Source organism: Cygnus olor, chromosome 2 (genome assembly GCF_009769625.2).
Source record: "Cygnus olor isolate bCygOlo1 chromosome 2, bCygOlo1.pri.v2, whole genome shotgun sequence".
Lineage (NCBI taxonomy): Eukaryota > Metazoa > Chordata > Aves > Anseriformes > Anatidae > Cygnus > Cygnus olor.
In genome coordinates, this window is record NC_049170.1 from 104655475 (window position 1) to 104678435 (window position 22961).

Sequence of the window (22961 nt, forward strand, 5' to 3'; positions counted from 1 at the left end):
TGTATTTCTCCCCTTTTTATTATTCTGATTTCTTCCAAAAATAGCATAACTATGTACTTTCAAATAAAACTTGATATAAGAAATCTCACAAAACTAGCTTTGATGCACACAAATGAAGTTCAACGAAACATTTCAGCACTTCTAAATTGTCACAGCATTTTTCAGCTAGTTTCTTAAGATTCTTTTCTACTAGATATAGTACTTGTTTTACTTAATTTTAGTAGCAGCTACATCCCGGTGAAGGTTACATGTGATCTTCTGGAAGATTTAAAAATAAAAAATAATAATAATTAAAAAAAAAAAAAAAAATCAAGAATCAGAGGAAAGAGTATGACCCAATTACAGAAGGAAGGCTATACAACTACAAACTCAAATAACTTGAATGTTTAACAGGTATGTTCTTTCCTAGGTTTATTATAACTTTGCAAAAATACTTGTGTACCATCAACACTTTATCATTTAATCCGTATGTAAAATATAAGAGCCAACAGCAGCAAAAAGCTACTGTTAGCCTCAGAAGAGAGAGAAAAAGCTTGAAGAAAGTCACTCATACCCTTTCAGGAGTGGGTAGCTATAGGCATGTTAAAAGCAGAGCAAACGCCATGCCAGAAATCCCTAAGCCAGCTCTACAAGACTGACAGGCAGGAGGACAGTAGTGAGGTACTATTCTGTCTATTGGTATCATTAATTTGTATTCCCGAATGGAATCTTTGACTCTAATTTGGCAATTGTTATCCACATGCACTGGCGTGTGTGCACATGCACAACCGCCCCTCCCAGAGTAAAATTCCAGTATCCTAAATTGTCATACGGGTTCCATTTTAAGTTCATGATCCAATACTTGACCATGCTCTTAACGCGTTAAGGACCGCAATAAGGTCCTCGTCACCAACAGCTCATCCTTCTGCCAAGCTTATTTGGAATTTCATGAAACAAGTAACAAACATCCTAAGATCTATCTAGTAACTTTCAAGAGACATTAAAACTACCAAAAAGTCAGGAGTCTTTAATATAATAGAAAACGTTCAGTAATTTAAGTTCAGCAGCTGTTATTACCACATAGTCATACTTGGAAAAACAACATAAAGATTCAAAACTTTAGAAATTCAGTTCTTTCAGAGCAGTTTTGTACAGAACAAACTTGTTTAATCATGAAAGCACCATGAACTGACACTACATATCAGCAAGCACAAAAACAAGAATTTAGAAAAAAATCCTAGAACTTTACTATGTAAACTACACTTTGAATACCAGTAAGGTAGATTTACACTGCAGGCTGGAGCACAGCACAGAGGTACTCAAACTGACTTGGGTATTATTTACCACTTAGCTCTGCATGCAATGTAGACATACCCTATATGTCTGAATATACCTCACCATGAATTAACTGAGCTTTGCAGTACAATATTTAGGCCCTCATTCTGCATCACTGAAGCCAACAGTCATTTTCCATCAGCTTCACAAAGTGCAGAGTTAGGCTGGTAACCACAAATATACTTAGCTACTAACAAAACGTTTTGTTTTTTTTTGTAACATGAAGTTGCGTCAAGTTCAAACGTGAGTTTTGAGAGCATGCAGATTGCTTACAAATCCTTAAAAAGACTGGTTCAGAATCTTTCTTATATATACACACACAAGTCCATCTGTCACAGACAGGCAATGTAACTCAGAATCATGAGCTTCCTCTCGTTTTTGGTAGTGTCCTGCACACTTCTGATAATTAAAAAATAAAAATAAAAAAATAGTTGCCACAATGGATTTCAGACCATTCCAACTTGTACATGGATATGATCTCTTCTTGCTGCATCCAGTATGTGAAGTTTCACAGTTGCTTCTCAAATGCAAATACCAAGTAAATACCTAGAAAAGAAAACAGAGCACAAAGCTTCAGCTTCCTCTGGCACTTGCATAGGTGTTCAAAATTTAAACAGATTGACATCCTGCCCAAACGACTTGTTAACTGACTGCTGACATTATGTGAACTGCCATGGTTTCCCCACAACTCTAGCATGGTTTTAGACATATTTTCAAGAGAGGGCTTCAAGTATGCAAAGAAGAAAATATTTTAAATATTGTTGATACTATTAATGCAACACTAACTTCAGTTAATGTGAATGCAACTCAAATTACTATGCCATTTTACAGATAATTAACATTCCCTGGCGCATAAAAAGTCACATGCAAGTAAGTTTAAAGATTCCTTTATACACGCAATTTTAACAGACAATAAGGGGTCAAATGATCAATCTCACTTTCAATTAAAAAGTGAATTAAACCATGATAAAAAACTCAATTTTGCTTTTAAAATATCATAGACAAAGAAATATTTACACATGCCAGATAGCATTTTCTCAATTACAGATCAGTATAATTCTAGAAATGGACCTCATAAAGTCCCCATCAGTGCCCTGGGAAAGGGTTATTCAACATACAATCGAATCAATGTAGCTATGTCAGAAGTTCTTGAGCTTCATATCAGACAGGTAAGTTAAATCACTTTAAGACCATGAGTCCAAATAAACAGTTTTCCACTTAAACCTAACTTTTAACAAATGTTCTAGCTACACTACAAATCTTTCAATACAAGCCTGTTCTATATTCCTCAGCAATAAAGCAAAGTGAAGTTTCATGTAATGAGCAAGCTGTGCTTTTGTGCTAAACCATCAAAAACTCTGTACTCCAACTCTCTGGAAAAAAAATTTTAAGAACAAGTGCTTTGGTCAGTCATCACTGAACTTTTGAAAGTATAAAAAGCCCCTCTCAATTAGATTCATAGATTACATAATACTTTTACACTGTTTGAATTAATGTTTACTTTACACTTTAAAGACCTTTTCATTCATGAATTAAACAGCATTTTTGTTTGTTTTTAACCTACTAACGCAACCTGTATAATGGTCTGCAAAAATGCAAATACTGGTTGGCTACTGTGACACATAAGTTAGTAACAACCACTCCGGGAAACAATTTTTACCAACAGAATTCTCAGTCCCTTTCATGTGAGATTTACTAAATACAATATTGAAAAAAAAAAAAAAACTGACGTCAAGTTTTCCATGAAACACGTTTACAGAATTCAAATGTATTTAAGAATATTATATCCTTTTCTGTGTCTGAGGCACAGACTTCCCTTCCCTCCACCCCTTTCATAAAACATTCAAATACCTCTTCACCATCCATGCTGTTTCTTTCTGAAACATACTAACCGCTACAGGCAAAAAGTAAAGTTTCAGTCTGTCTTCCCAAACCAGACTTGTCTTTTTTGATGAATATATGCCCCCAGTGAATTTTGTTTTCTAGTTGACTAGTAACAGTACAATGTCCAAGTGTACGTTTTTCCTGATATTAAAGGACTGACACTACCATCCTCTTTCCATACATTCTAAGAAGGCTTCCCCAAAATGTTTTTGGCCTGAAAGTTTGCATACTTGAAACTACTTAAATAAACAGAAGTTCAACCTATTTCATGCGTTTCCCCTCACCCAATTTCTTGAGCTGTGTGTACTATATTGGCTATATACAGGCATTTGAATAACACAAATAAAATACTGTTTTATGTAAAATTTGCATTTTCTTCCTTAATTGACGGTCCGTTTATTTTCATACATTTCCCACAGCAGGCATTTAGTCAACACCAAGTTTTCAAAACGATACTTACTTGTTGCTTCCCATTCAGATTTACTCAAGGTTCCCTAGAAGAGGACATAAAAACCAAACAAAAAGATGAGGAAACAACAAACCACCGTTTTAATTCAAGATAAACAATCTTTCACAGACCAACTTCTAACCACCCACACTAGATGGCTATTTAGGCACTAGTTAAGCATTATTGTAGACCACAGATATTTACAACTCCAGTAACTAGAATGATGGGGAACTGGAACAGCTCAGATAATGGAACACACCTAAATTACGTAGGTAGAGCAGAATGGGCGACCAGTCGGTTGGGTTGGATGCCTCTGCAATGCAGGGACACACTGGGTCCACTACTGCAGGTCAGCATGACCCGACCTAGCTCAAGCAGCTCTCCTGCCCAAGCTGCCCAACATCCATGCTGAAGCTGTGGAAAGGCCCCAGGCCACAGTACTCCTGCCTTCCCCAGGAATATTGCCAGCCTCCACCTAACACCTTCCTCCAGGCCACAGAAGCTCTACTCGAGAAGAATAACTCTGAGCCCAGCCCGCATGCTATGGAAAATAATCCACCTGGGAGCCCTAGGAAGCCTACTCCTAGCCCATCTTTCAGATGAAAGCACAGTAGCAGGGGCAACGCTCAAGTATTGACAGCTGCTGCCATTTATTCCACCTATTAAGAAGCATGAGGTAATAAGCAACAAGCTCCCTTTCTGCTCTGCCTACTCCATCCTCTTCCAGTGTGCTCTCACTGCGGGCATGATTTAACCCGTATGCTACTCACTGTCCAGTTCTGACCAAACAATTCATCTTTTATGAGGTCAGTAAAAAAAAAAAACCATAAAAAGACTTGTTCACATGACATAGCACTTAACACCCCTTCTCACACTTCTTCCCAGGCATCAACTACTTGCCAACTGTTAAGAGTATCAGGCAAAAGAGGTCTTTGGTCTTACTCTACCATTCTCATGTCCTTAAGGTTGTTTCTTAAGAGGCAACTTTCTTTCTGAAATTTTTAGATTTCAAATACAGAGAGCAGGTTTCTTTTCCCTCTTGATGTAGGATTGTTATATATGCAGTAAATCCTCAATAATTCACTACATCCTCAATAATTCAGAACATGAACAGCAGGTAAGCCAATCATGAAAAAAAAAAAAGAAAAATCCAACTGGAAAAATGTCAAACTGACAGCTTCGCGCTACATGCGCCATAAAAAAGTTTAACACCAAGTCTTAGTAACTGCGCACCTTACTTAAGCTACAAACTTTACTCAAACTACTTAGCCTCCAGTTTTGGTTCTCTCTTGTCAAAGAACCTCAACACACAAAGACAGGCTAAAGTTCAGACCAAAACAGCCAACGTTGTGTACCAGGAACTGCTGAGCATGAGACAGTGAAATTACGCTTTTGAGAGGTTTCCATCCAGCCTTACTCCCCAAAGGCAGGTGCAGAAGTAAGCACACAGCTATATGCCATCCTGAACAGCTAGTCTGGCTACAGACAGGATAGGCAATACACAGTGGCAGCAGTTCCTGGGGGAACGGCAGATGTTGTCTGACCTCCTGCTCACTTCCCAGGAACAGCATTTGTGCAGGCTCCTGTCCATCATGCACCCAATGAGCTCTGAGACCAACACAGAAGAATGAAAAGGCTGTGAGGGGACAAGCTGCCAGGAGAACTATGCCCCTCAAGAACTGAAATTCAGAGGAATCATACACACGCATGGAGCGTGAGCAGACGTATGGTGTTCAGGTGTCTGCTGCGTTAAACCCCAACACCGTGCCACAAAAGGAAGCAAAAGACATCATCTCAACATCAAGGCTTCCACTCCAGTCTTCTGAAGCACTCTCAGGAGCTACAGACCCTATCACACTCCCTGTACCACATAGTGTAGACACAGAACTAGGCTGGAAAGTCCTGATGACAATACGGCTAGTTCAGTATCTAAATGAAAGGACAGCAGAAATGGGGTCCAACAGACAACTCCAACTCCGTCATGTCCTTCTAGGACAGTCAAAGAAAGAAACCTCATTTATAAAAATATGAGAAAGACAGGAAGCTCCGAAAGACAGCGTGTCATTTAGAAGACAAGACTAGAAGCAAAAAAAATGTATTTAATTGGACCACTGATCTAAAATCTACTATGATCTCCATAAAAGATGTTTCAGTATTCTTTTGTTTTTGAAATAAATCAAGCTGGCAAAGCCAGAGAACTGCAGAAAAATATATGACAGGCTATCAGACTAAATATTCTACAAGGTAACATTACTATCATCACAAAGAACGGGTCTTTCCATTCCCGGATGTGAACAGAATATCATGTTTAATAAAACAGAGGAGAGAAATATATGGATGCAGGTAGGACTGGTTCAGTTCTAGTAGCTCTGCTCAAAAAATGCAGGAAGGGCAGATTAAAAAAGACAAAAAATCAGAACTTTACTAAAACTGGCTGCGAAATGAGCTGGATCTTCTTCACCCAAAAAGACAACAGAAAAAATGTATAATATTTTAAATACCTACAAGATTACTAAGAAAGTTTTCAACTCTCCTCTCTGTCTGAGGATTAAAAGAAGAAAAATAGAATTTTAAATGGATAGAGTGAAGATCCAGAATCATAAGAAAATTCTTGAAATTCAAGATAGTTATGTTAGAACAGATGTCAAGGTGGATGGCAGAGCATCCTTTTCTTTCCACACTGTTAAAAATTTCTTAATAGCTAACAACTTAACTGAATTTAATTCTTTAAGCAAAGGTTATAGATGAACTGCCTGTTCTACTATTTGTCATGTACACGGAGACATAGGTGGCCATTCCATTACAGTTGAAATGTAGAAGGTATGAAACATCTACAAGATTATGGCCTCAATTTTAGACATTGTTTGCTCTAGTGAGGTGAGAAGGTACTTACCAATGGTAACTTTGCCTTGCCATCTTTGATAAACTCTTTTGCATGCTCATAATCATCAGGTTTATCAGAAGCAAGTCTGGAATCATCAGATGTAGAATATGGCTAGAGAAAATACAAAAAACAAGAAAAAAATATTAATTAGGTAGTATGATGCATTAATCACACTAGTCAAGGGTTTGTGACAGTATGGCCCAAAACAGAGGTCAGTAATTATTAGGAGTATCTTCAAATTTGCATTCCTCCTTTAAGGCACCTGTCGGGTCAGGTCTGATATTTGCTACTTCCCAGAAAATCTAACACCCAGAATTTATAAATTAACTTTTATCCACTTACACGTCTGAAACAGGACAGACAGAATAAGCTATAAAAATTATGCTCCATGTACAGCTCATTATGAACATGATCTAGATATACCCTCTTTCAGAACAGCATCCGAACAAGCCAGCAACTGTGAAGAGAACTCCTGAGAACAGAGCAGCTATAGTACTTCAAGCAGAATGCTTAAAATGCTTGTATGACACACAGGAGCTATAAACAGAAGCATACATCTGATTCTTCAAAACTACTATATACTTAAAGATCCCTGTTACTGCAAAATGGTCTGTACTCAACAGTGCTGTCCTCAGTTTTATGCGGCTACTAATTAAGACAACTCTCATTGTTCTAAGATGCTGATATGTAAGATGGTGTTTCACCATGCTACTGGAAATATGAGCACCGTCTCTTTTTGAGTCAAGAAGGGCAGCAGAGTTCACTCGTAGCCCATGTCACTAAGCTTAATGTGTCACCACATACTCAACTAGATAGCTTTGTGCTGAAGAATTCTACCAAAACGGAAGCATATGTAACCGTGATTAAAAACAAAGCCCCAGAGATAGCATTGAAAAGCTCCTCTAAAGCAGCTAAAGTTATCCAAGATAACAGCTTGAGGATAAAAGGCAAAAACACTGGACAAAAACTGTAAGCCCAACTACAGTTAAGTATCATTTTCTCCTATAAACACAGCCTTCCTTTTATTCCTACAAAGATTACTTTCTGACTCTTAATCAGCACTTTTTGAACAAAGATCCAGCTTTCAGCCTCTCTGCTGTGGAAGAAATGGATTACAGTTCCCGCTGTGTGACACCAGGCATGATTCCTGTGTTTCTATGTAAAATAAGAAACAAACATTGACCACACCTGGTCAAATAACACCAATGTGCTTCTGCTGGCTTCTTAATAAAAATTAAGTCTTGCTTCAAAATTGCAATTTTAGCTATAGAATTGAATTGCTGTACCGGGTGCAGACACAAAAGTCAGTGAAGAAGGAATGGTAGGAAGTGCTCCAGGCACTGGAGCAGAAATTCTCTTGCAGCCTAGGGAGAAGACCATGGTGAAACAGGTTGTCCCCCTGCGGACCACATCAGAGCAGATATCCACACTATAGACGGTGAGGACCCCAAGCCAAAGCAAGGTGGATAAACCCCTGAAAGAAGCTGCAGCCTGTGTAGAGCTCATGCTCCTGACAGGAACTGCAGCCCATGAAGAGGAGCCCATGCTAGAGCAATTTGTTCCTGAAGTACTACACCCCACAGAATGGACCAGTGCTGGAGCAGTTCTTCAAGAACTGCAGCCTGTGGGAGGGACCCATGCTGGAGCAGAGGAGGAAAGAGCAGCTGAGAGGAGCTGTTTGTAATGATCACAGTCCCCAACCCCACAAGCCACTCTGTCAAGGGAAGAAGGTAAGGGAGTCAGGAATGAAGTTGAGCCTAGGAAGAAAGGGTTGAGAGGCTGAGATGAGGGAAGGCATTTTTAGTTTTGCCTTTGTTTGTGGCAATAAACTAAAATAATCTTCCCCAAGTCAAGCATGTTTTGCCCATGATGGTAACTGGTAAGCAATCTCCCTGCCTTTATCTTAACCCATAAGCTTTTTTGTCTTATTTTCTCCACACACACACACCCACCCACCCACACGCCCCAGGTCCAGTTGAGGAGGGGAAAGTGAGAGAGCGGCTGGGTGGGCATCTGGTAGCCAGCCAAGGTTAACTGACCACAATCACGCTTTCAGCAACAGGAATTTAGTTCTTCTGTTGGTAGTCCTTAGTTAATTGCACAATGTTCACAAAAGTAATTTCAGTTATTGCACAAATAATTAACAAGATGTAAAATACTATTTAAAAGAAAAAATGTTAAGTCTGCATTTACCTCCAAGGCCTGCATTCTCCTTAACAGCATCTTATGCTCCTCATTCTTCACTTTTTCTTCATAGAATTCCCGAAACGTCATTTTGTAGACTAGCTTCATACCATGCTTCTTTGCCATTCTGTCAAAATAATACGCTTAATTAGGGAAACCACAAAATTACTGTAGCTTTGTTTTCAAATAAACAGTTTGAAGCCACAGTGACATCTTATGGTATCCACTAGGATTACAACTGTTCTAAAATTTATCTTTCAGTAAACACATTTAGATGAAAAAAATGCATTACCACCACAAACTGTACCTTTTTTGAATTAGGACAATAAAAATCTACACATAAGTGATTATAAACATTTCAACAGAAAAATGTGTCTTCTCCTAGCCCTCAAGTTACTAATCATCATCTACCACATCGGCTATTAGGGATGTACTGAGGAATCCTCTTTCTACTAGATTTAGTGTCTTACATTTCAGTTATATGTTGACACTCTGGTCATACAATACTGAAGTTACAGGCATCAGTGGTAGAAGCTAACACTCTTCACAGAGAGACACAAATGAAGCACATGAAAATATACAGATTTGAAGGGAAAACTCCACATACTGAATTTGAATGGCCAGGGTGGAGAATATGGAAACATTTGTCTGTACCTCACAAGACAACAGGCTGGTAATGGTATATCTGAATTCAAGCAGAGGTAATAGCAAAACATACACTCATAGAAGATTTACAGAAAGGAAAAGTTAGTCTTAGGAAAAAAAAAAAAAAAAATCAATGAACATCCAAAAAAAAGGTTGGATAAGATAAGAGGCACCATAAAGAAGAGGATACGATACACAAGAGGCTGAAGCACTTAAGAAAGGTAGAATAAAACCCCAGAAATATAAGGTTAAAGAAGGAAAATTTGACAACACTAAACGTATGCTTACAGATGACATCAGACACTGAAATTCCTATGCAAGACCTAGTACCTGACCAGAGCACCTTCAACTGTGTACAATGGACACATACCAGATTACAGTCTTAGACAGAAATGCAAGAAACATCTTCATTTAGAGAGACAACAAAAAACAAGAAACTGAAACTGTAACAAGAAAGACAAAGTTTTCTGTTGTGCAATAAAACACTGCTCTCATTATACGATGAATTCAAAATTTAACTTACTCTTCCAGTAATGGAAAATAAACCAAGAATTCAGGGACATCAACCACTTCTTCTAAGTGGAAATCATATTTGCAGCCAAACAAGGGATATTCTCCCTTCTTCTCAAATTTTACACTGTATACGTCATTCCCAAATGAATTTGTTTCTGAAGCTTCTAGACGTTTTCTATAAAAAGAGATATAAACAAATGGTAGTTGACAGACCGACTTTTCATTTCACAGAGTAAACAATGCCTAAGAGACCTGAAACTGCTTCATCCCAGTATTACAGCGTCCAGGATTCAATGTACTTTCCCCCACACCGAATCCATTAAGGCAATGAAAATGAAATGAAGCAAAGAGGCATGCCAAGTGTTAAAAGTTTATCATTTCTCTACAATATACCAAGGACTACATGGACCTAGAAAATTAATTTTCAGACCAGGCATATTCTACAGGGACAAGACAGGCTTCTTGGAACTACCACAGCAAACTCTTACAGTTACTCTTACTTACAGACCAGGCTGTGGATATTTTGCTGCTATTTAAATCACTACCAAAGGTTTACCTATGAAGATCCATACTCACTCCAGAAGAGCCATGGGTACAAGAGACAACAGTTAGTACAGATTTACCTGTCTGAGTCAAGTTCATGAGTGGGATTTTCCTGACTAGAATCCAAAACTGTTGCAAAAAAATTGTTTTTGTTTACACAAAAGTAATCAGAGCACTTGAAGAACAACTATGACTTGACAATGCTTCACAGACTTTTGGAAGGCTAGTAGGATAAAAAATACTTACACAAGCTCAAAGCTATTTGGAGTTGTGCCAATGAAATACCCTCCAGGAGAGAGGTTCCCACAAGCATTTTTAAGCATCATGTCAGCCTGCTCATATGTCTCAAATGAGTAATGGTAAACAAATTGACAGCTGCAAATGTCAAAGCGCATATCTGGATCATTGTACTTGGAAGACAGGAGATCCTGAAATGCATTAAAAAGAATAGAAAAGATAACGAAAACTTGTGGCAAAAGCTACACAAACAAGCATGATTCACTTACATCTTCCAACAAAATACACCACTCCCATAATTCTTTGAAGTCTTTCCACATCCACTCCTTCACAAGTTCAACATGAACAAGCTGAAAAAGGTTAGAGTAAGAAAAAGCCCACAGCTACACTGAAAACTTGTGTTATCATGATAAAAAAAAAAAAATTACCACGTCTAAAAATTATTCTCTCGTCATCAACTACGTAACTACACCGAAAGGCCAAAACCCAAAGTTACAGTTACCTGTAAGTTTCCAGAGATATTTTACTACTGAGGACTTATAACCAGTCACAGTTTAGCTGGAAACCACCATCATAATAAAATGTACTTTCAGTTTACTAAGTAAACTGAATGTAATGACAACTGTCTGCAATGACAACTGGCATTTCTTTTGCTAAGAAAATACCCATTAAATATATTATTGAGGGGGAGGAGGAGTTGTATTAAATATGGCAGCTTACAAGCCAGCCAAATTGTATTTGCTTGTATTTTCACACATGCACACCTATAATGTAACTACACACTCCCGTCCCCTTAATCCAAGTAACCAGTAACCCTTGAGAACTTGGAACCCTTGAAATGTGTCACGTTAAAGCTTGACAACACAGTTTGACCCTGTACTCCAGCAGTTCCCAACTTTTCAGGTTTCCTTTATACAACACCAGTAGCACCCACAAATACCAGAGGAGCACAGGCCCCAGGGCCCATGATACACATTCTGTACTTAAGATTTCATACTTAACAGTTCTGCCTGAGTTTCTTTTCTCCCCCAGACTCCCCATCCACCTACTCGCTCCCAGTCTACAACAGTTCACACCACATTCTGTCAACGTTATGTATGTGGCAAGACAAAAATGGACACTTCGGATACCCACAGCGATTTTATCTGTTTGCTACCCCTTTGTAATTTTACAAAGGGAGACACAGGAAACCAGTATGCAGAGGTCCAGGGGAGGAACTAGGCCAGCTGGAAGAGGGAGATTTTGCATTATATATAACACAAAGGATAGAGACGAACTTTCAGGGAGATGAACTTCTGTGTGCGTAGACAGAGAGAACGGAATGTGCAACAGGCAGTACATGTGCATGCAAGACCTAACTGTGATAACAATGTGAAAATATCCCTTTCTTTACAGGCCAAGACTGTCTCGTCTACTCCATGACTAATTTTGAGAGAAGAGAGATGACCTGGAAACATGCAACTGACTATTCCTCAGAAAAAAGGGTGGCAACCAAGAATTCAAGCCACCAACCCTTCCTGCAAGTCTAGGTAGAACAGGTTCAGGCTTTCCACAAGTACACTGGAACCAGCTGGGCTCTGTCCCTCAGCCTGTGTCAGCAGGGCACTCTCAGCCTTCATTTCCAGGGAGCGAAAGCAGTGCTGTGCACAAGACTGTTTCCTAAACCACAGCAATGTATTCCACATCACCTCCATGCCATCTAAAAAATCTGCACCATCACAGACATTTTGAAGATTAATATTATGGCAATTAAAATGCTACTAGAAAAAAAAATACTGGAATAAAGAAAATTTACGTGTTAAATCACAAAATGTCCCTTATTCATTCCAGCATCAAAACACATTCACCAAGACAGTTTTCAAAGTCCCATACTGGATCCCAGGAATGCAGAAATAAGTGTTAATTACCTTTCCCTTGTCAAATATAAGAAATCAAAAGCATCACATTTATTACCTGAGAAAGGCATTCAAGCTTCAAAAACGTTACACTGTAAAGCAGTAATCAAATGCATTTAACTAAATTTCATGTGACATTTCAGTAACCTGTGCAGTTGATTATCCTGATAGTACAACAACCTGATCTTAAAAATATAAAACATCCCCTAGATATTACAGCACTACCATCACCTCCTATATTTGCTTAACAAAAGAACGTAAAATCTCTAAAGTATTGTAAAGCCTAAGAACTGTACCTTGGTACTATCTGCTTGTATAAATTCTGCATCAAAAATACGTTCATTATAGCGACATCGAGCTTTCATGTCTTCGTAACGTTGCTTGCACTGTTGCACAGAAATATCAGCAATATCTATAGAGAGAGATTAAGAAAAAATTTAAAAAGGAAAAGGATGAATGTGTAAACTTCAGACAAGAAAACAGGAACAATTACTGGAGCACTGCAAACCCGTTAGGCCAGGAATAAAAGTTGATCTACAGTTACACTCTGATGTGAAGTTCTATTTCCAACTTGTAGAGAAAGAATTTAGTTTTCAGAAAGCGTTTGGGATTATAACTCTTGATCATTTTTTGCCTTTACTTCAGACAAAAGTTGTAAGCTGAAGATTTTAGAAAGCTGCCATCCTCATAAGTGCAAAGAAAGCCTCCAAAATTTCATGTAATGGATACGAAGTGATTGATACAAAGCGCTGTTAGCATTAATTGTCTAGCTTCAATTAGCTAAGAGTGCAGCTCCAAGGGGGGTTTTCAAACAGTAATGAAAGCTCTTCATCTTCTTACAAACATACAAGATGTTGGAATGCGATGATTTGTGATGTACGCTCATGTTTCATCATGGGAATTTTCTTTTTCTTTTTAAGGCTATTACTCTCACAGGCAGAGTTTCACTGAATAATGACACTTCGGACAAATTCTAAAACTAATAATGCACAATTTATAGCTTACATAAGGACTTTGTAAGCAAATTCATTACCTGTATTTGAAGGCTGACAACCGAAAAAGAAAGGCAACAAAGACCTGGAAAGTGCAAAAATACCTAGAATAATTCCCACTAAAGGAATTCTATTAAATGTTATTATCTATTAAATTTGAAATTAAGCAACACTTCCTCTGATGATACTTGGAATGACTCCGGGGAGAAGGGAAGATGATATCTTCTTTCCAATACCTATGCAAAATACTTAAACAGAAGACTTTAAGCAGCTTTCAGCTCCTCCCCTTTCTGAGTCTGAAAATCTTTAGCTGACTGTAATATCTGAGTTTTTGTCACAACATCATGGTGTTTGTTCGTTTTTTTTAAATGCAACTCTTACATGAGTATTCTCAGAACAGTTAAAAATACTACAGAAGATTAGACATGGGAGAAAAGACAAAATATATCAAGTCAGTCTTTTCCCCAGTGCTACATTTTACTTAAGACAATCTGTGACAATATGGTATTTCTTTACTGCTACTAGCTTTTATTTAAGAGTTGAACTGAGAGCTCATTACACAGAATATTAACGGTTCTGGTATATATGCTGGCAATCAAATAGATGTCTTCAGGTTAAAAGACAAAAAAAAAAGCCTTTTTGACAGAAGGTGCATCACTGCACTCTTGGGCATACTAACAAAAAAGGAAACAGTACAAGACTAGAGATGTGCTTTTTTTTCCCCATAATAGTGGTATACTTTCCCTAGAAAGTTACTGTATCTTCTTACCAGTACAGACAATTTTTTTAATTCTGCCTTTTTTCCATTTCAGTAAGTCTCCACCTTTGCCACATCCCAGATCCAAAACAGTTATGTCACTCTTTTTCCGTCGTACCCGGTCTATAAATTCACCTAGAAAAATAAGAGAGAGAATGCTTATACAGGTCACTGTAATTCACTTTTATTATACAAGATCCATAGAGGACCGAAACGATTTAAGGACTTTACAACATTCAAGAACTTACTTTGCCTGTAAGTCTTGTTAACTTTACAGTCTTAAGTCTCTTTTTCTAGAAACCACTAGTGATGAAAGCAACAACCACAAATTTTAAAGATTATGGAAAAGATAATTAATATTTTCTGTATTTGACATGCTTTGCCTGTGACTGGAGCACTGCACTGCTTCCTTAGCAGACAAAGGCAAAACTGCTCCTTGCTAAACAACCACCCCATGTGTGAGGAGGGAACAGGGCTCCCTTTCACTACCATTAAAACGAAGGCAGATGTTATTTTTAAGTATGCGAAAGCCAGAAGATTAAAAGCCAATTAAATGTATCGGCCATAACTTTTTCTTGCAGTCACATTACAAACACGCGTAGTGTTCTCCCCTCAGCCTTTCTTAGGCCTTGCAATAACACTAGCTACTTATTTGCTGTCTTTTCATGCAACATATTGATTTCACTTTCTTTTCCATCTCCACTCTGTCTAGATTATTCTTGTGGTGACTGATGTTGGCATATTACACAAAACATATCAACATGCTAGCCACTTCTTTTCACAGTAAGAGAGAAGAAATATGTTTTGGTATAACTGCTGCAACACCACGCTAATGAAATTGATCGCGACTGAAAGGCTTGAACATAGGTTTTAGGAACAGCTTTATATAAACTTAAATATTGCTTTTAACTGCTCTAATAAAACCCAACAAAAAGCAGCATGCTAAGACAAATGGTGACAACATATCCTGGCATACCTCACTCTCCATGAATTTGTGGTGTTCTACTGACAATTATTTTCTTTGTTTGAAGACGGAATAGTTTTGTTTACTCACTTTGGAATTAATTTGTAGCCTTCTATATAAGAAGCTGCTGCTTCTTAAAAATTACTTCCTCTAGTTTTTCATCCTTTTAAACTATTATGTGTAATACAGAAAATATCTGTTTTACATGTTCAAGTTTTCTGCAAAATTGCTTCATGTAGACCTAAGAACAGACTGCTTCAAGAACAGTTTAGAAATTGAGATAGATTTAAATAACATCAAAAGCTCAACGTAACAAGAAGAGATTCTTTATGATTCAAAGTTGCCCCTTTCTCTTTTAAAACGGCATGAAGAAAAATGATTTCCAGTATGAACTTTTTCTAGTTTTCAGGTCAATTGATCCTTAAAACTTTAGCATTTATTTCCCACTCCAACAATATAAAACGCCACCATAAGGATTCAAAATAAAAATATAGATAAAAATAGACATTTTACTACTAGAAAAGCTAGAAAATTTTACTACTAGAAAATCCTACTGTATTAACAGGCAAAGTTCAATAATCAACATCAGAGAGCAGAAAAGGCACATTTTGAAACAAAAATAAATTACATTTTATTAAAGGCAAAGCAATCAATCAAGGAAACTCACCAATGAGGACGCTCTTTGTCCAATTATTAAAGTTTCTGAGGTAGAATATGCGACTCTGGCTGCGTTTTTCCAATCCAACCTCTTGAAGCTCATTATAATGTGCAGCTACAGCTTGCCCATGGCCTGTCTCACTCTGTAGAAACGAGGGAAGGAATAGTCTAAAGCAGCAAATTCTTTGTATTATTTTCTCATTTAATCAAGAGATGTGTCTACTTAAAAGATTTAAGAACGGAAACAAGCTACACTGGTCACCATCATTATGGGGAAATGTTTTTGTATATATATCTGCCCTGAAACTGACATCAGTACTTCAGTCATTGGAGAGTCAACTGCCTCAAAAATTTAATTCCATTTTCAGTTGGCCCACATAACTTCTGATTGATAATGTCCAGCATCTTTGCTTACGTTTTCTCAAAGAATCAGTTTCATCCCCTTTAAATCAGGGACTGAAAAGGAAGATGTTCCTTCTCTCTGAGCATTATTTCACGTTTAAGGTTCTCAGAAAATCCTGGTTCAGAAATTCAGTGTTTGCTGTTAACAGAAGTGTATAAACTGCCAATTTAACCAAAATGCTGACTAGCTGATTTTGCGCAAAGCTGTCAGCGGTAACTACCAGAGCTTTGAACAAACCAGGGTAAGGGAAAGAGAATAATGACTTGATGACAGTATCCCATTTAATATTTATCAGCAGTCCATAGAAATGCCTGTTTTAGACTTAAATGTAATTAGTCCAAAATAGGAAGCCCGATATGATACTGAAAAGTACTCTGTAACTAGATATTATGCTCCTAACATTTCTTAACCTTGAAAACAATATCCATTTATATACATAACATGTAAAAAATAATTATAAATAAAATACAAAGTAACAGAACACAAATTCTGCAAGACGAAACTGTCTAACAGTACAAAAGAGACTGAAGGATTCTCAGTCAGAACCCACAAACATGCCACAAAATTCCAGCCACCGTGAATTTACATTGCAATTAAAAGCAATCCCAATAGTAATGCACTAAAAAAAGTCAATGCCCAAATACCTTATCATTGAAATACCACTTGCTCAGCAGAAAAGAAGGTCTGACTGACTTTAACATGGTACATTTGTTCTTCAATGTTTCATATAATTTTGGTAACCTCGAGCACGTACACAGTCTTACTTGTCTGGGATAGTTATAACCCCATCACCTGTTTATTACCCCACTCAGCTCACTGAGACTAACAAATATTTTGACCTTTTCTAGTCTTTTTCACGGTAAGCACAGATGGTCCCCTGACAGCCACTGAAGGTGACTTAAACTAGAAAGGCTGACTTTGACAAGTGAGGGAAACACATTCACACAATCCATTAGGGCACCCCAGCTGCTGCAACCACTGTTAGTAACAGCCATCAGCAGTAGCATCTAGATTGCTGGCAGCTGCTTTCAGTCTGATCTGAAAGAGTCTAACCTCTTTATACCCTTAGGCTACGCAATAACAGCATATCCCTTGTCCTTCTAAGCCTGATCCCAAAATTACTTTAGCAAAAGGACAAAAGGGTTAGTAGTGTTTCTGCCACGACAAAGGGTATTAATTTTTCCAGACTCCTTAGATTACCGTTCAGATACGAACACAGAAGCAAAGCATTAGGTCAAAAACATTTTCAAATTATACATAAGTATTGCAAAAGGTCAAAATTAGACTGGATCAGAACTACATCATCAGTTTCTATAAGCGCGTAAATGATAAGGGGTAGTGTCTTATAAAGCATCACTTTCCCTTGTCACCCTCCCAGGTAAAAGGAGGAATATTTTCTGCTGCTCTTACGGCACTCACTGATTTCTTCGGAGGCCCCCCCTCCTGCTCCTCCAGCTTCCTTTTCGCTCCACCCTCCTGCTGCTCGCTGCCGGCGGGGCGCGCTGTGCCGGAGCTGCCGCCCTCCGCATCGCCACGGGGCTGCTCCCCGTCCTTTCCCTCCGCCGCGGCGGGGTCGGCCATCCCTCACGCGGGGGTAGAGCCCTCACGGCCGGCCGCTCACGCCAGGGAGCTGCGGGGAACGAGAGACCCCCCACAACCGTCGGCGCGCGGCGGCCGCCATTTTACGGGGCAGCGCCCGGGGGCAACGGCACCAACGGCGCCACAGCGAGGCCCCGCCCCCAAGCCCAGAGGCCCCGCCCACTCCATCGTGGCTCCGCCCCCCAGCTGCCCGCCGCCTCCCCCGGCTCACCCCCGCCCCCCCCCCCCCGCCGCCTGCCCGTGCCGTTGCCCCGCTCCCCCCCCCGCTCGCCGCCGTGCTGCCGCGGGCGAGGAGGGAGGAGGCGGCGCGGCGCTCACCCTGCCGGGCGCTCCGCCATCCCGCTTGCGGAAGCGGCCCCCTCCGCCGCGGCGTCACGTCCGGGGAACGGGGAGGGCTTTCCAACGGCACTGCGCATGCGTGCTGCGGGAGGGGGCGACAGGACTACGACTCCCAGCAGGCTTCGCGCGGAGGGGGGGCCGCCGCGCCTGCGCAGTGGCCCCGCCGCCGGCCCTCAAGGTGATGGTGGGGACGGGCGGCGCTGCACGTTGCCCTGACGCGCGCGGGAGGGGGGGGGGGCGGGGAGCGGCGCGCGTGGCTGGGGCAGAGGGTGGCCGTTGGTGGCCGTTGGTCAGCCGCCGCCCGGAGCGGCGACGGGGCCGGGCCTGAGGAGGAGGAAGAGCGGCGGCGGCTCGGCCGTGAGGTACCCGCTCGGTGCGGCCGGGGCGGGTGGGCTGCCCTCGGGTGCGGGCGCCTCACAGGGTACGGGCAGGGAGGGAGGTAGGGCCCGGCCGCTGGGGGCGGGGGGAAGCGGCGAGTCCCGCGGGTGCCATCGTGGGGCCCCCTGCCGCCCTCAGGGTAGCTGCTCGCGGTCAGAGCCGTGTTTACGATCTCGAGGCTTCAACCTTTTCTCCTTACACGTTTTTTTGGGGCTTGCTGTGGGGGCCTCGGGATCCCCAGGAGGCACTGGCTAGCTGAACAAGGCAGGACGCTTTTGGTAACCCTGCTGGGAGTTCTGGTTCTTGTTGGTAATCTGCTTCTGGGAATTAACCGTGAGAGCTATCCAAGTCAGAAGACTCTGACAACGCTGTTACATCAGGAGAGACTTCTTTTAATTTCAAATCAAGTGTAGATGTGTGTCAGATAACACAGCCTACACGTTTCACCTCATTTATGTCCACTTCCAAAGTGCTTTCTGCAAGCTGGCCCAAGGGAGGAAGCACAAGTTTGGACAGCAGCACACAAAGTGCCCCAGAAGCCTGCACCAAACCGAATTCTTAAGCAGACTGCAACTTACTGCTCCTCAGCTTATCTCAACCCCAAGAGGCTTCTACTGTTACAAGTATAAACTTAACGATTTGCCAAAGTTATTCGGCTTGAGGGAGAGATGGGGAGCAAGTTCCAAATTTGGAATCTGAGTTGCCGCCTGTGCACTAGGTTATTTGACTTGCAGCTGCTTCTGTGTGGGAAATGTATGCACAGAGGATAATGTGTCCCCACCATCCATCTCCTGTGGTGCTGACAGCAGGTGTTTATCTCCTTTTACTGTTCAAAGGCTGCTTGAGGTAAAAGGGGTGTGAGTGGCCTCTGCGGCAGCGTTGTGGAATTGCACTCGCTGCTTGAGAAGCGTTGCCATCAGGGAGAAAAAAAATCATTGGATGGTTTGGGTAGGTGGATATCAGATGGCCTGCACATGGCAAAAAACGAGTAAGCAAATTCAGACTCTGAGCTTGTAAGGAATGTAAGATAAAAAAGATTTGTCTAGCGTGACTTTCTACACATCTACTTCACATACTGTAGCAGGTGATAAGAAAAGATTTTATCTGATTTTTGTATTTAGAAGGATCCATGTAATTCTGCTGTTGTAGGTGATCTCCAGACAAGCCACCCCAGCTCTGCATATATGCTTATAGACATCACTAAGTAACCGAATCGGTCTGTTTTTGTAAGGCAGGGAGTTACTGCTGTTCCCTTATCTCAGATAACAGGCCTCAGCTTGCATCTCAACACGTTTTTTGGACCTCTATGGAGTTTTGACTTCAATATTGGCTTTAAAGATAAGGACACAACTAACACAATGGCAAAAGCAGAAAGTACTGATTTTAAAAATGACTGTAAAACTGGTAGTTGAATTCATAACATTCCTTGCAATCAGTTTTGCAGCTTGGGAATAATATCCAACATAGCTATTGTTGGTGCTGATACGCTATAAACCCAGATTGTTGAAGCTGAACGTACTTTGAAAATTAGGCACTGAAGTAAATTCAAGGTCAGCAAGATTTCAGGAGTAAAAATGGAATAAAACTACTGAAAGAACTGAGGTTTGGGCCTAACATATGATTGAAATCTTCAGGGACAGGAGGAATGCTTAAGAACTTGGTAGGGTGTTTTCGTTGGTGAAATTTCAGAAATAAGGCTTACATTCAGTATTTTCCAGCACAGTGAAAGCAGTCCTTCCACTGAACCACCCTCTGTCTTCTTAGGAAGGTTCTTGGAAAGATTGGTGCAAGTGAGAAAGTGGTATGAAAGAGTGATCCGACCCTTTAAGAAAATAGTTAAGGGTCATTTAAATGGAGTTTTATTTTAAAAATACAATCGTAAATGTAGTTTTAATGATTTTTAACTGAAATATAACTTCCTGTTCTTAACAAAGTTTTATTACTCTAAGGACAGGGACATAGAAAAAAAATCTTGTTTTGGGGGGGTTAAGCTATCATGATCTAAAATTTTAAAATGAAGAAGAAAACTGTTGTAACCTGAGCGGTATTCCTTTTTTATTGTTTTTTAATGTTGCCACACTATACCATCCATCTGAGTCAAGTCAAGGAATCTACCAGAGGTACTCTGTAGCCTTTTAGGAATCCCTGGCCATGAATGAGGTCAATCCTTGACCTAAAGTGCTTGAACCAAGTCGTTACCTATCAGAATACCAAGTTAAAATCCTTATGCTATGCTGCAATGGTACCTTCCCAAATTCTGCTGATCTTGAAGATACCAGTACATTGAGTGCAACAAGCTTTGTTCTTTCTAAGGCAAATATATTGCTTCAAACTGTCAGGAGAATTGTGGTTTAATGAGGTCTTAGTAAATCAGAGTTGGTGCATCTAATTTTGTCAGTCCTCCAACCTTTTTTCTGTCTCAGTAAGCAGTTGAGGACAGAATTAATTTCTCCTTTAACACATGGGATGTTACCCTGTTTGGTGTTTAGACTCTTCTGCAGTAAAAATGGTAATGATTTCAGTTCTCATGGACTTCATATTTCCTCTGAGCCGCTCAAATCTTTTCCACCCCAGTGTCTTCTGCCACTCAGTTCTCCTTGCGTCACCTTCAAACTAGGTACACATTGTACGATTCATCAAAAAATGGCATTTCTATTTCAAGACATGACACTGCTCCTTCTAAACAAAGATATCTGAATGCTAAAACCAGGTCTTGTTCCATTGCACGCATCAGAAAATGAAAGTGCCAGTTAGCTGGGCTGCAAATTTTAATCCCAGGCCTCTGCTATTTGATCTTGTCCAAAAACTGACCTTGGCCATGTGTAGCAGTCATTACATAAACAAAACAAGAAGTTGCGTGGCTGTGATCCTCTGCGGTTCTCCAGAACTCGAGCAGCCTGTCCTTGCAAAGCGGGATGGGCGAAGAAATGAAGGCTACACAGTCAAATGTTCGTGAACAAATTATAAAACACAGCAGTAGGTTTCCAGATGCATGGACTTTGTTGATTCTTAATAGAAATGTGTGAGTGGCTTTACAGCAGTCTGGTAAGTTTCTTCCCAAAGTGACTGATGGAACTGTTGAATAGAGTGTGAAGACACTTACCTTGTAACTGTGATGGTAGTGCTTAGCTCCAGCATGTGCCAGCCAGTTAACTACTTGCTCTTAATATTTTGTGGATTTAAAAGCTGATTTGCTGATGTTAAAATTAGATAACATCTTTTTCTTCCTACTGTCTCGAGCTATGCTTTCTGAAGGAGGGATGTTTCTGTACCGAAACACAAGCCTTGGGCCTTGTTGGTCACATCTCATAAAACACAGCGTGCTTTCACAGGTTGTGATCCTAGGATTCTTCTCTTGCTGCTCTATGTAAAGCATTCCAAGACAGATATCTTTGACGTGCGTGTTACTTTGATCTGGTCGTAAAGATGAGAGCGGGTGATACACGCCTGGGAAAATTAACTTGCTTGCTATTACTTCCCTTGAATGACACATTAGCAAATTTACTTAGGATATCTTCCAAAAATATTTTAATCCTGTCATGAATATTTACAGAGAACTCATAAAAATGAAAGTACAGAGAACTCGTAAATAAACACTTTAATCTGCTGTGTCAGTAGGTTTACAGCTCTGCTCAGCTTGTGCTGCCCCAGTTTCTAATGAACAAGGCACGTAAAGGTATTGGACAACAGAAGTAGGTATGATGTGGGATAGAGCAACTTTAATTTTTAGCATGATTTCCTCAGAAATGAAGCATGTGTGCTGGAATTAGGGAAGAATGAACAGGCAGGTAACACTAACTAGCTTTGAGAGTGGTAGCGCTCAGAAATAGTAAGCTTTGAGATGCTTTATGAAAGCAGATGATTTGATGCTTCTGAAAAATGGCTACAACTTAAATTTAATCTTTAGCAACCACCAGAATACGTGTGAGAGAGATGTAATGAATGCCCTAACCACAGAAGGATCTTCAGCTGAATTTTATCAGTCTTTTGAACACCAGCAAACTTAACCTTGTGACAAAACTACCTAGGAATTCAGTTTTCCTTACGTCTGTGGCTTACAAATTCTCTGTCAGTAAGAAGGACGGAAGACTGTACATCCATGTTTCTTTCTTGCCTCAAAGTATTGCAACAGCTACTGGAAGGACAAGAGCAAGTTGTGTTCTGTGATTAAAAGATGTGTTTTAGATGCAGCATATTCTGACTGGAAGATCTTTTCTACTGTGTTTCCTTTCCAAAGCAACAGTAGGCCTTGTAGTGGGTCAATAAAGAATTTGTGAATCCACAGAGCTCCACATTGTGGGTTTCCTATTAACTGTCCAGCACTT

At 40.2% G+C, this 22961-nt stretch overlaps 2 protein-coding genes across 8 annotated transcripts in view; one reads left to right on the plus strand and one right to left on the minus strand.

Annotated features, from left to right (window-relative positions):
• On the minus strand, window positions 1-18355 carry RNMT (RNA guanine-7 methyltransferase). 5 transcript variants are annotated; one of them, XM_040549925.1, is made up of 11 exons: window positions 18238-18355; window positions 17731-17950; window positions 15928-16060; window positions 14309-14431; window positions 12844-12959; window positions 10662-10843; window positions 9883-10047; window positions 8724-8841; window positions 6540-6641; window positions 3659-3692; window positions 1-1860 (listed from the first exon to the last, which is right to left on the minus strand). In XM_040549925.1, exons 2-11 carry the CDS (start codon window positions 17899-17901, stop codon window positions 1823-1825), a joined length of 1182 nt encoding a protein of 393 aa, XP_040405859.1. In that variant the 5' UTR covers window positions 17902-17950; window positions 18238-18355; the 3' UTR covers window positions 1-1822. The 5 variants fall into 5 exon arrangements, with proteins under 5 accessions (XP_040405859.1, XP_040405862.1, XP_040405861.1 ...); XM_040549928.1 differs by having other exon boundaries at window positions 17740-17950; window positions 18238-18354; XM_040549927.1 differs by lacking the exon at window positions 18238-18355 and adding an exon at window positions 18158-18173.
• FAM210A (family with sequence similarity 210 member A) overlaps window positions 18332-22961 on the plus strand; it is a 20418-nt gene continuing 15788 nt past the window's right edge. Inside the window, exon 1 of one of the 3 annotated variants that reach the window (XM_040549931.1) lies at window positions 18332-18436. The gene's annotated coding sequence lies outside the window, so the exon portion shown is untranslated. Of the gene's footprint in view, window positions 18443-18462; window positions 18621-22961 lie in introns of those variants that run through there. The other 2 variants (XM_040549933.1, XM_040549930.1) reach the window with 2 other exon arrangements.

Coding starts and splice junctions, on each gene's coding strand:
- RNMT (XM_040549925.1), bottom strand. CDS start 17,901: ATGGCCGACCCCGCCGCGGCGGAGGGAAAGGACGGGGAGCAGCCCCGT. Junction 10,048..10,661: donor CCAAATAGCTTTGAGCTTGT/GTAAGTATTTTT, acceptor CTCTTTTTATAG/AAAACGTCTAGAAGCTTCAG. Junction 1,861..3,658: donor ATCTGAATGGGAAGCAACAA/GTAAGTATCGTT, acceptor TTTCTTTTCTAG/GTATTTACTTGGTATTTGCA.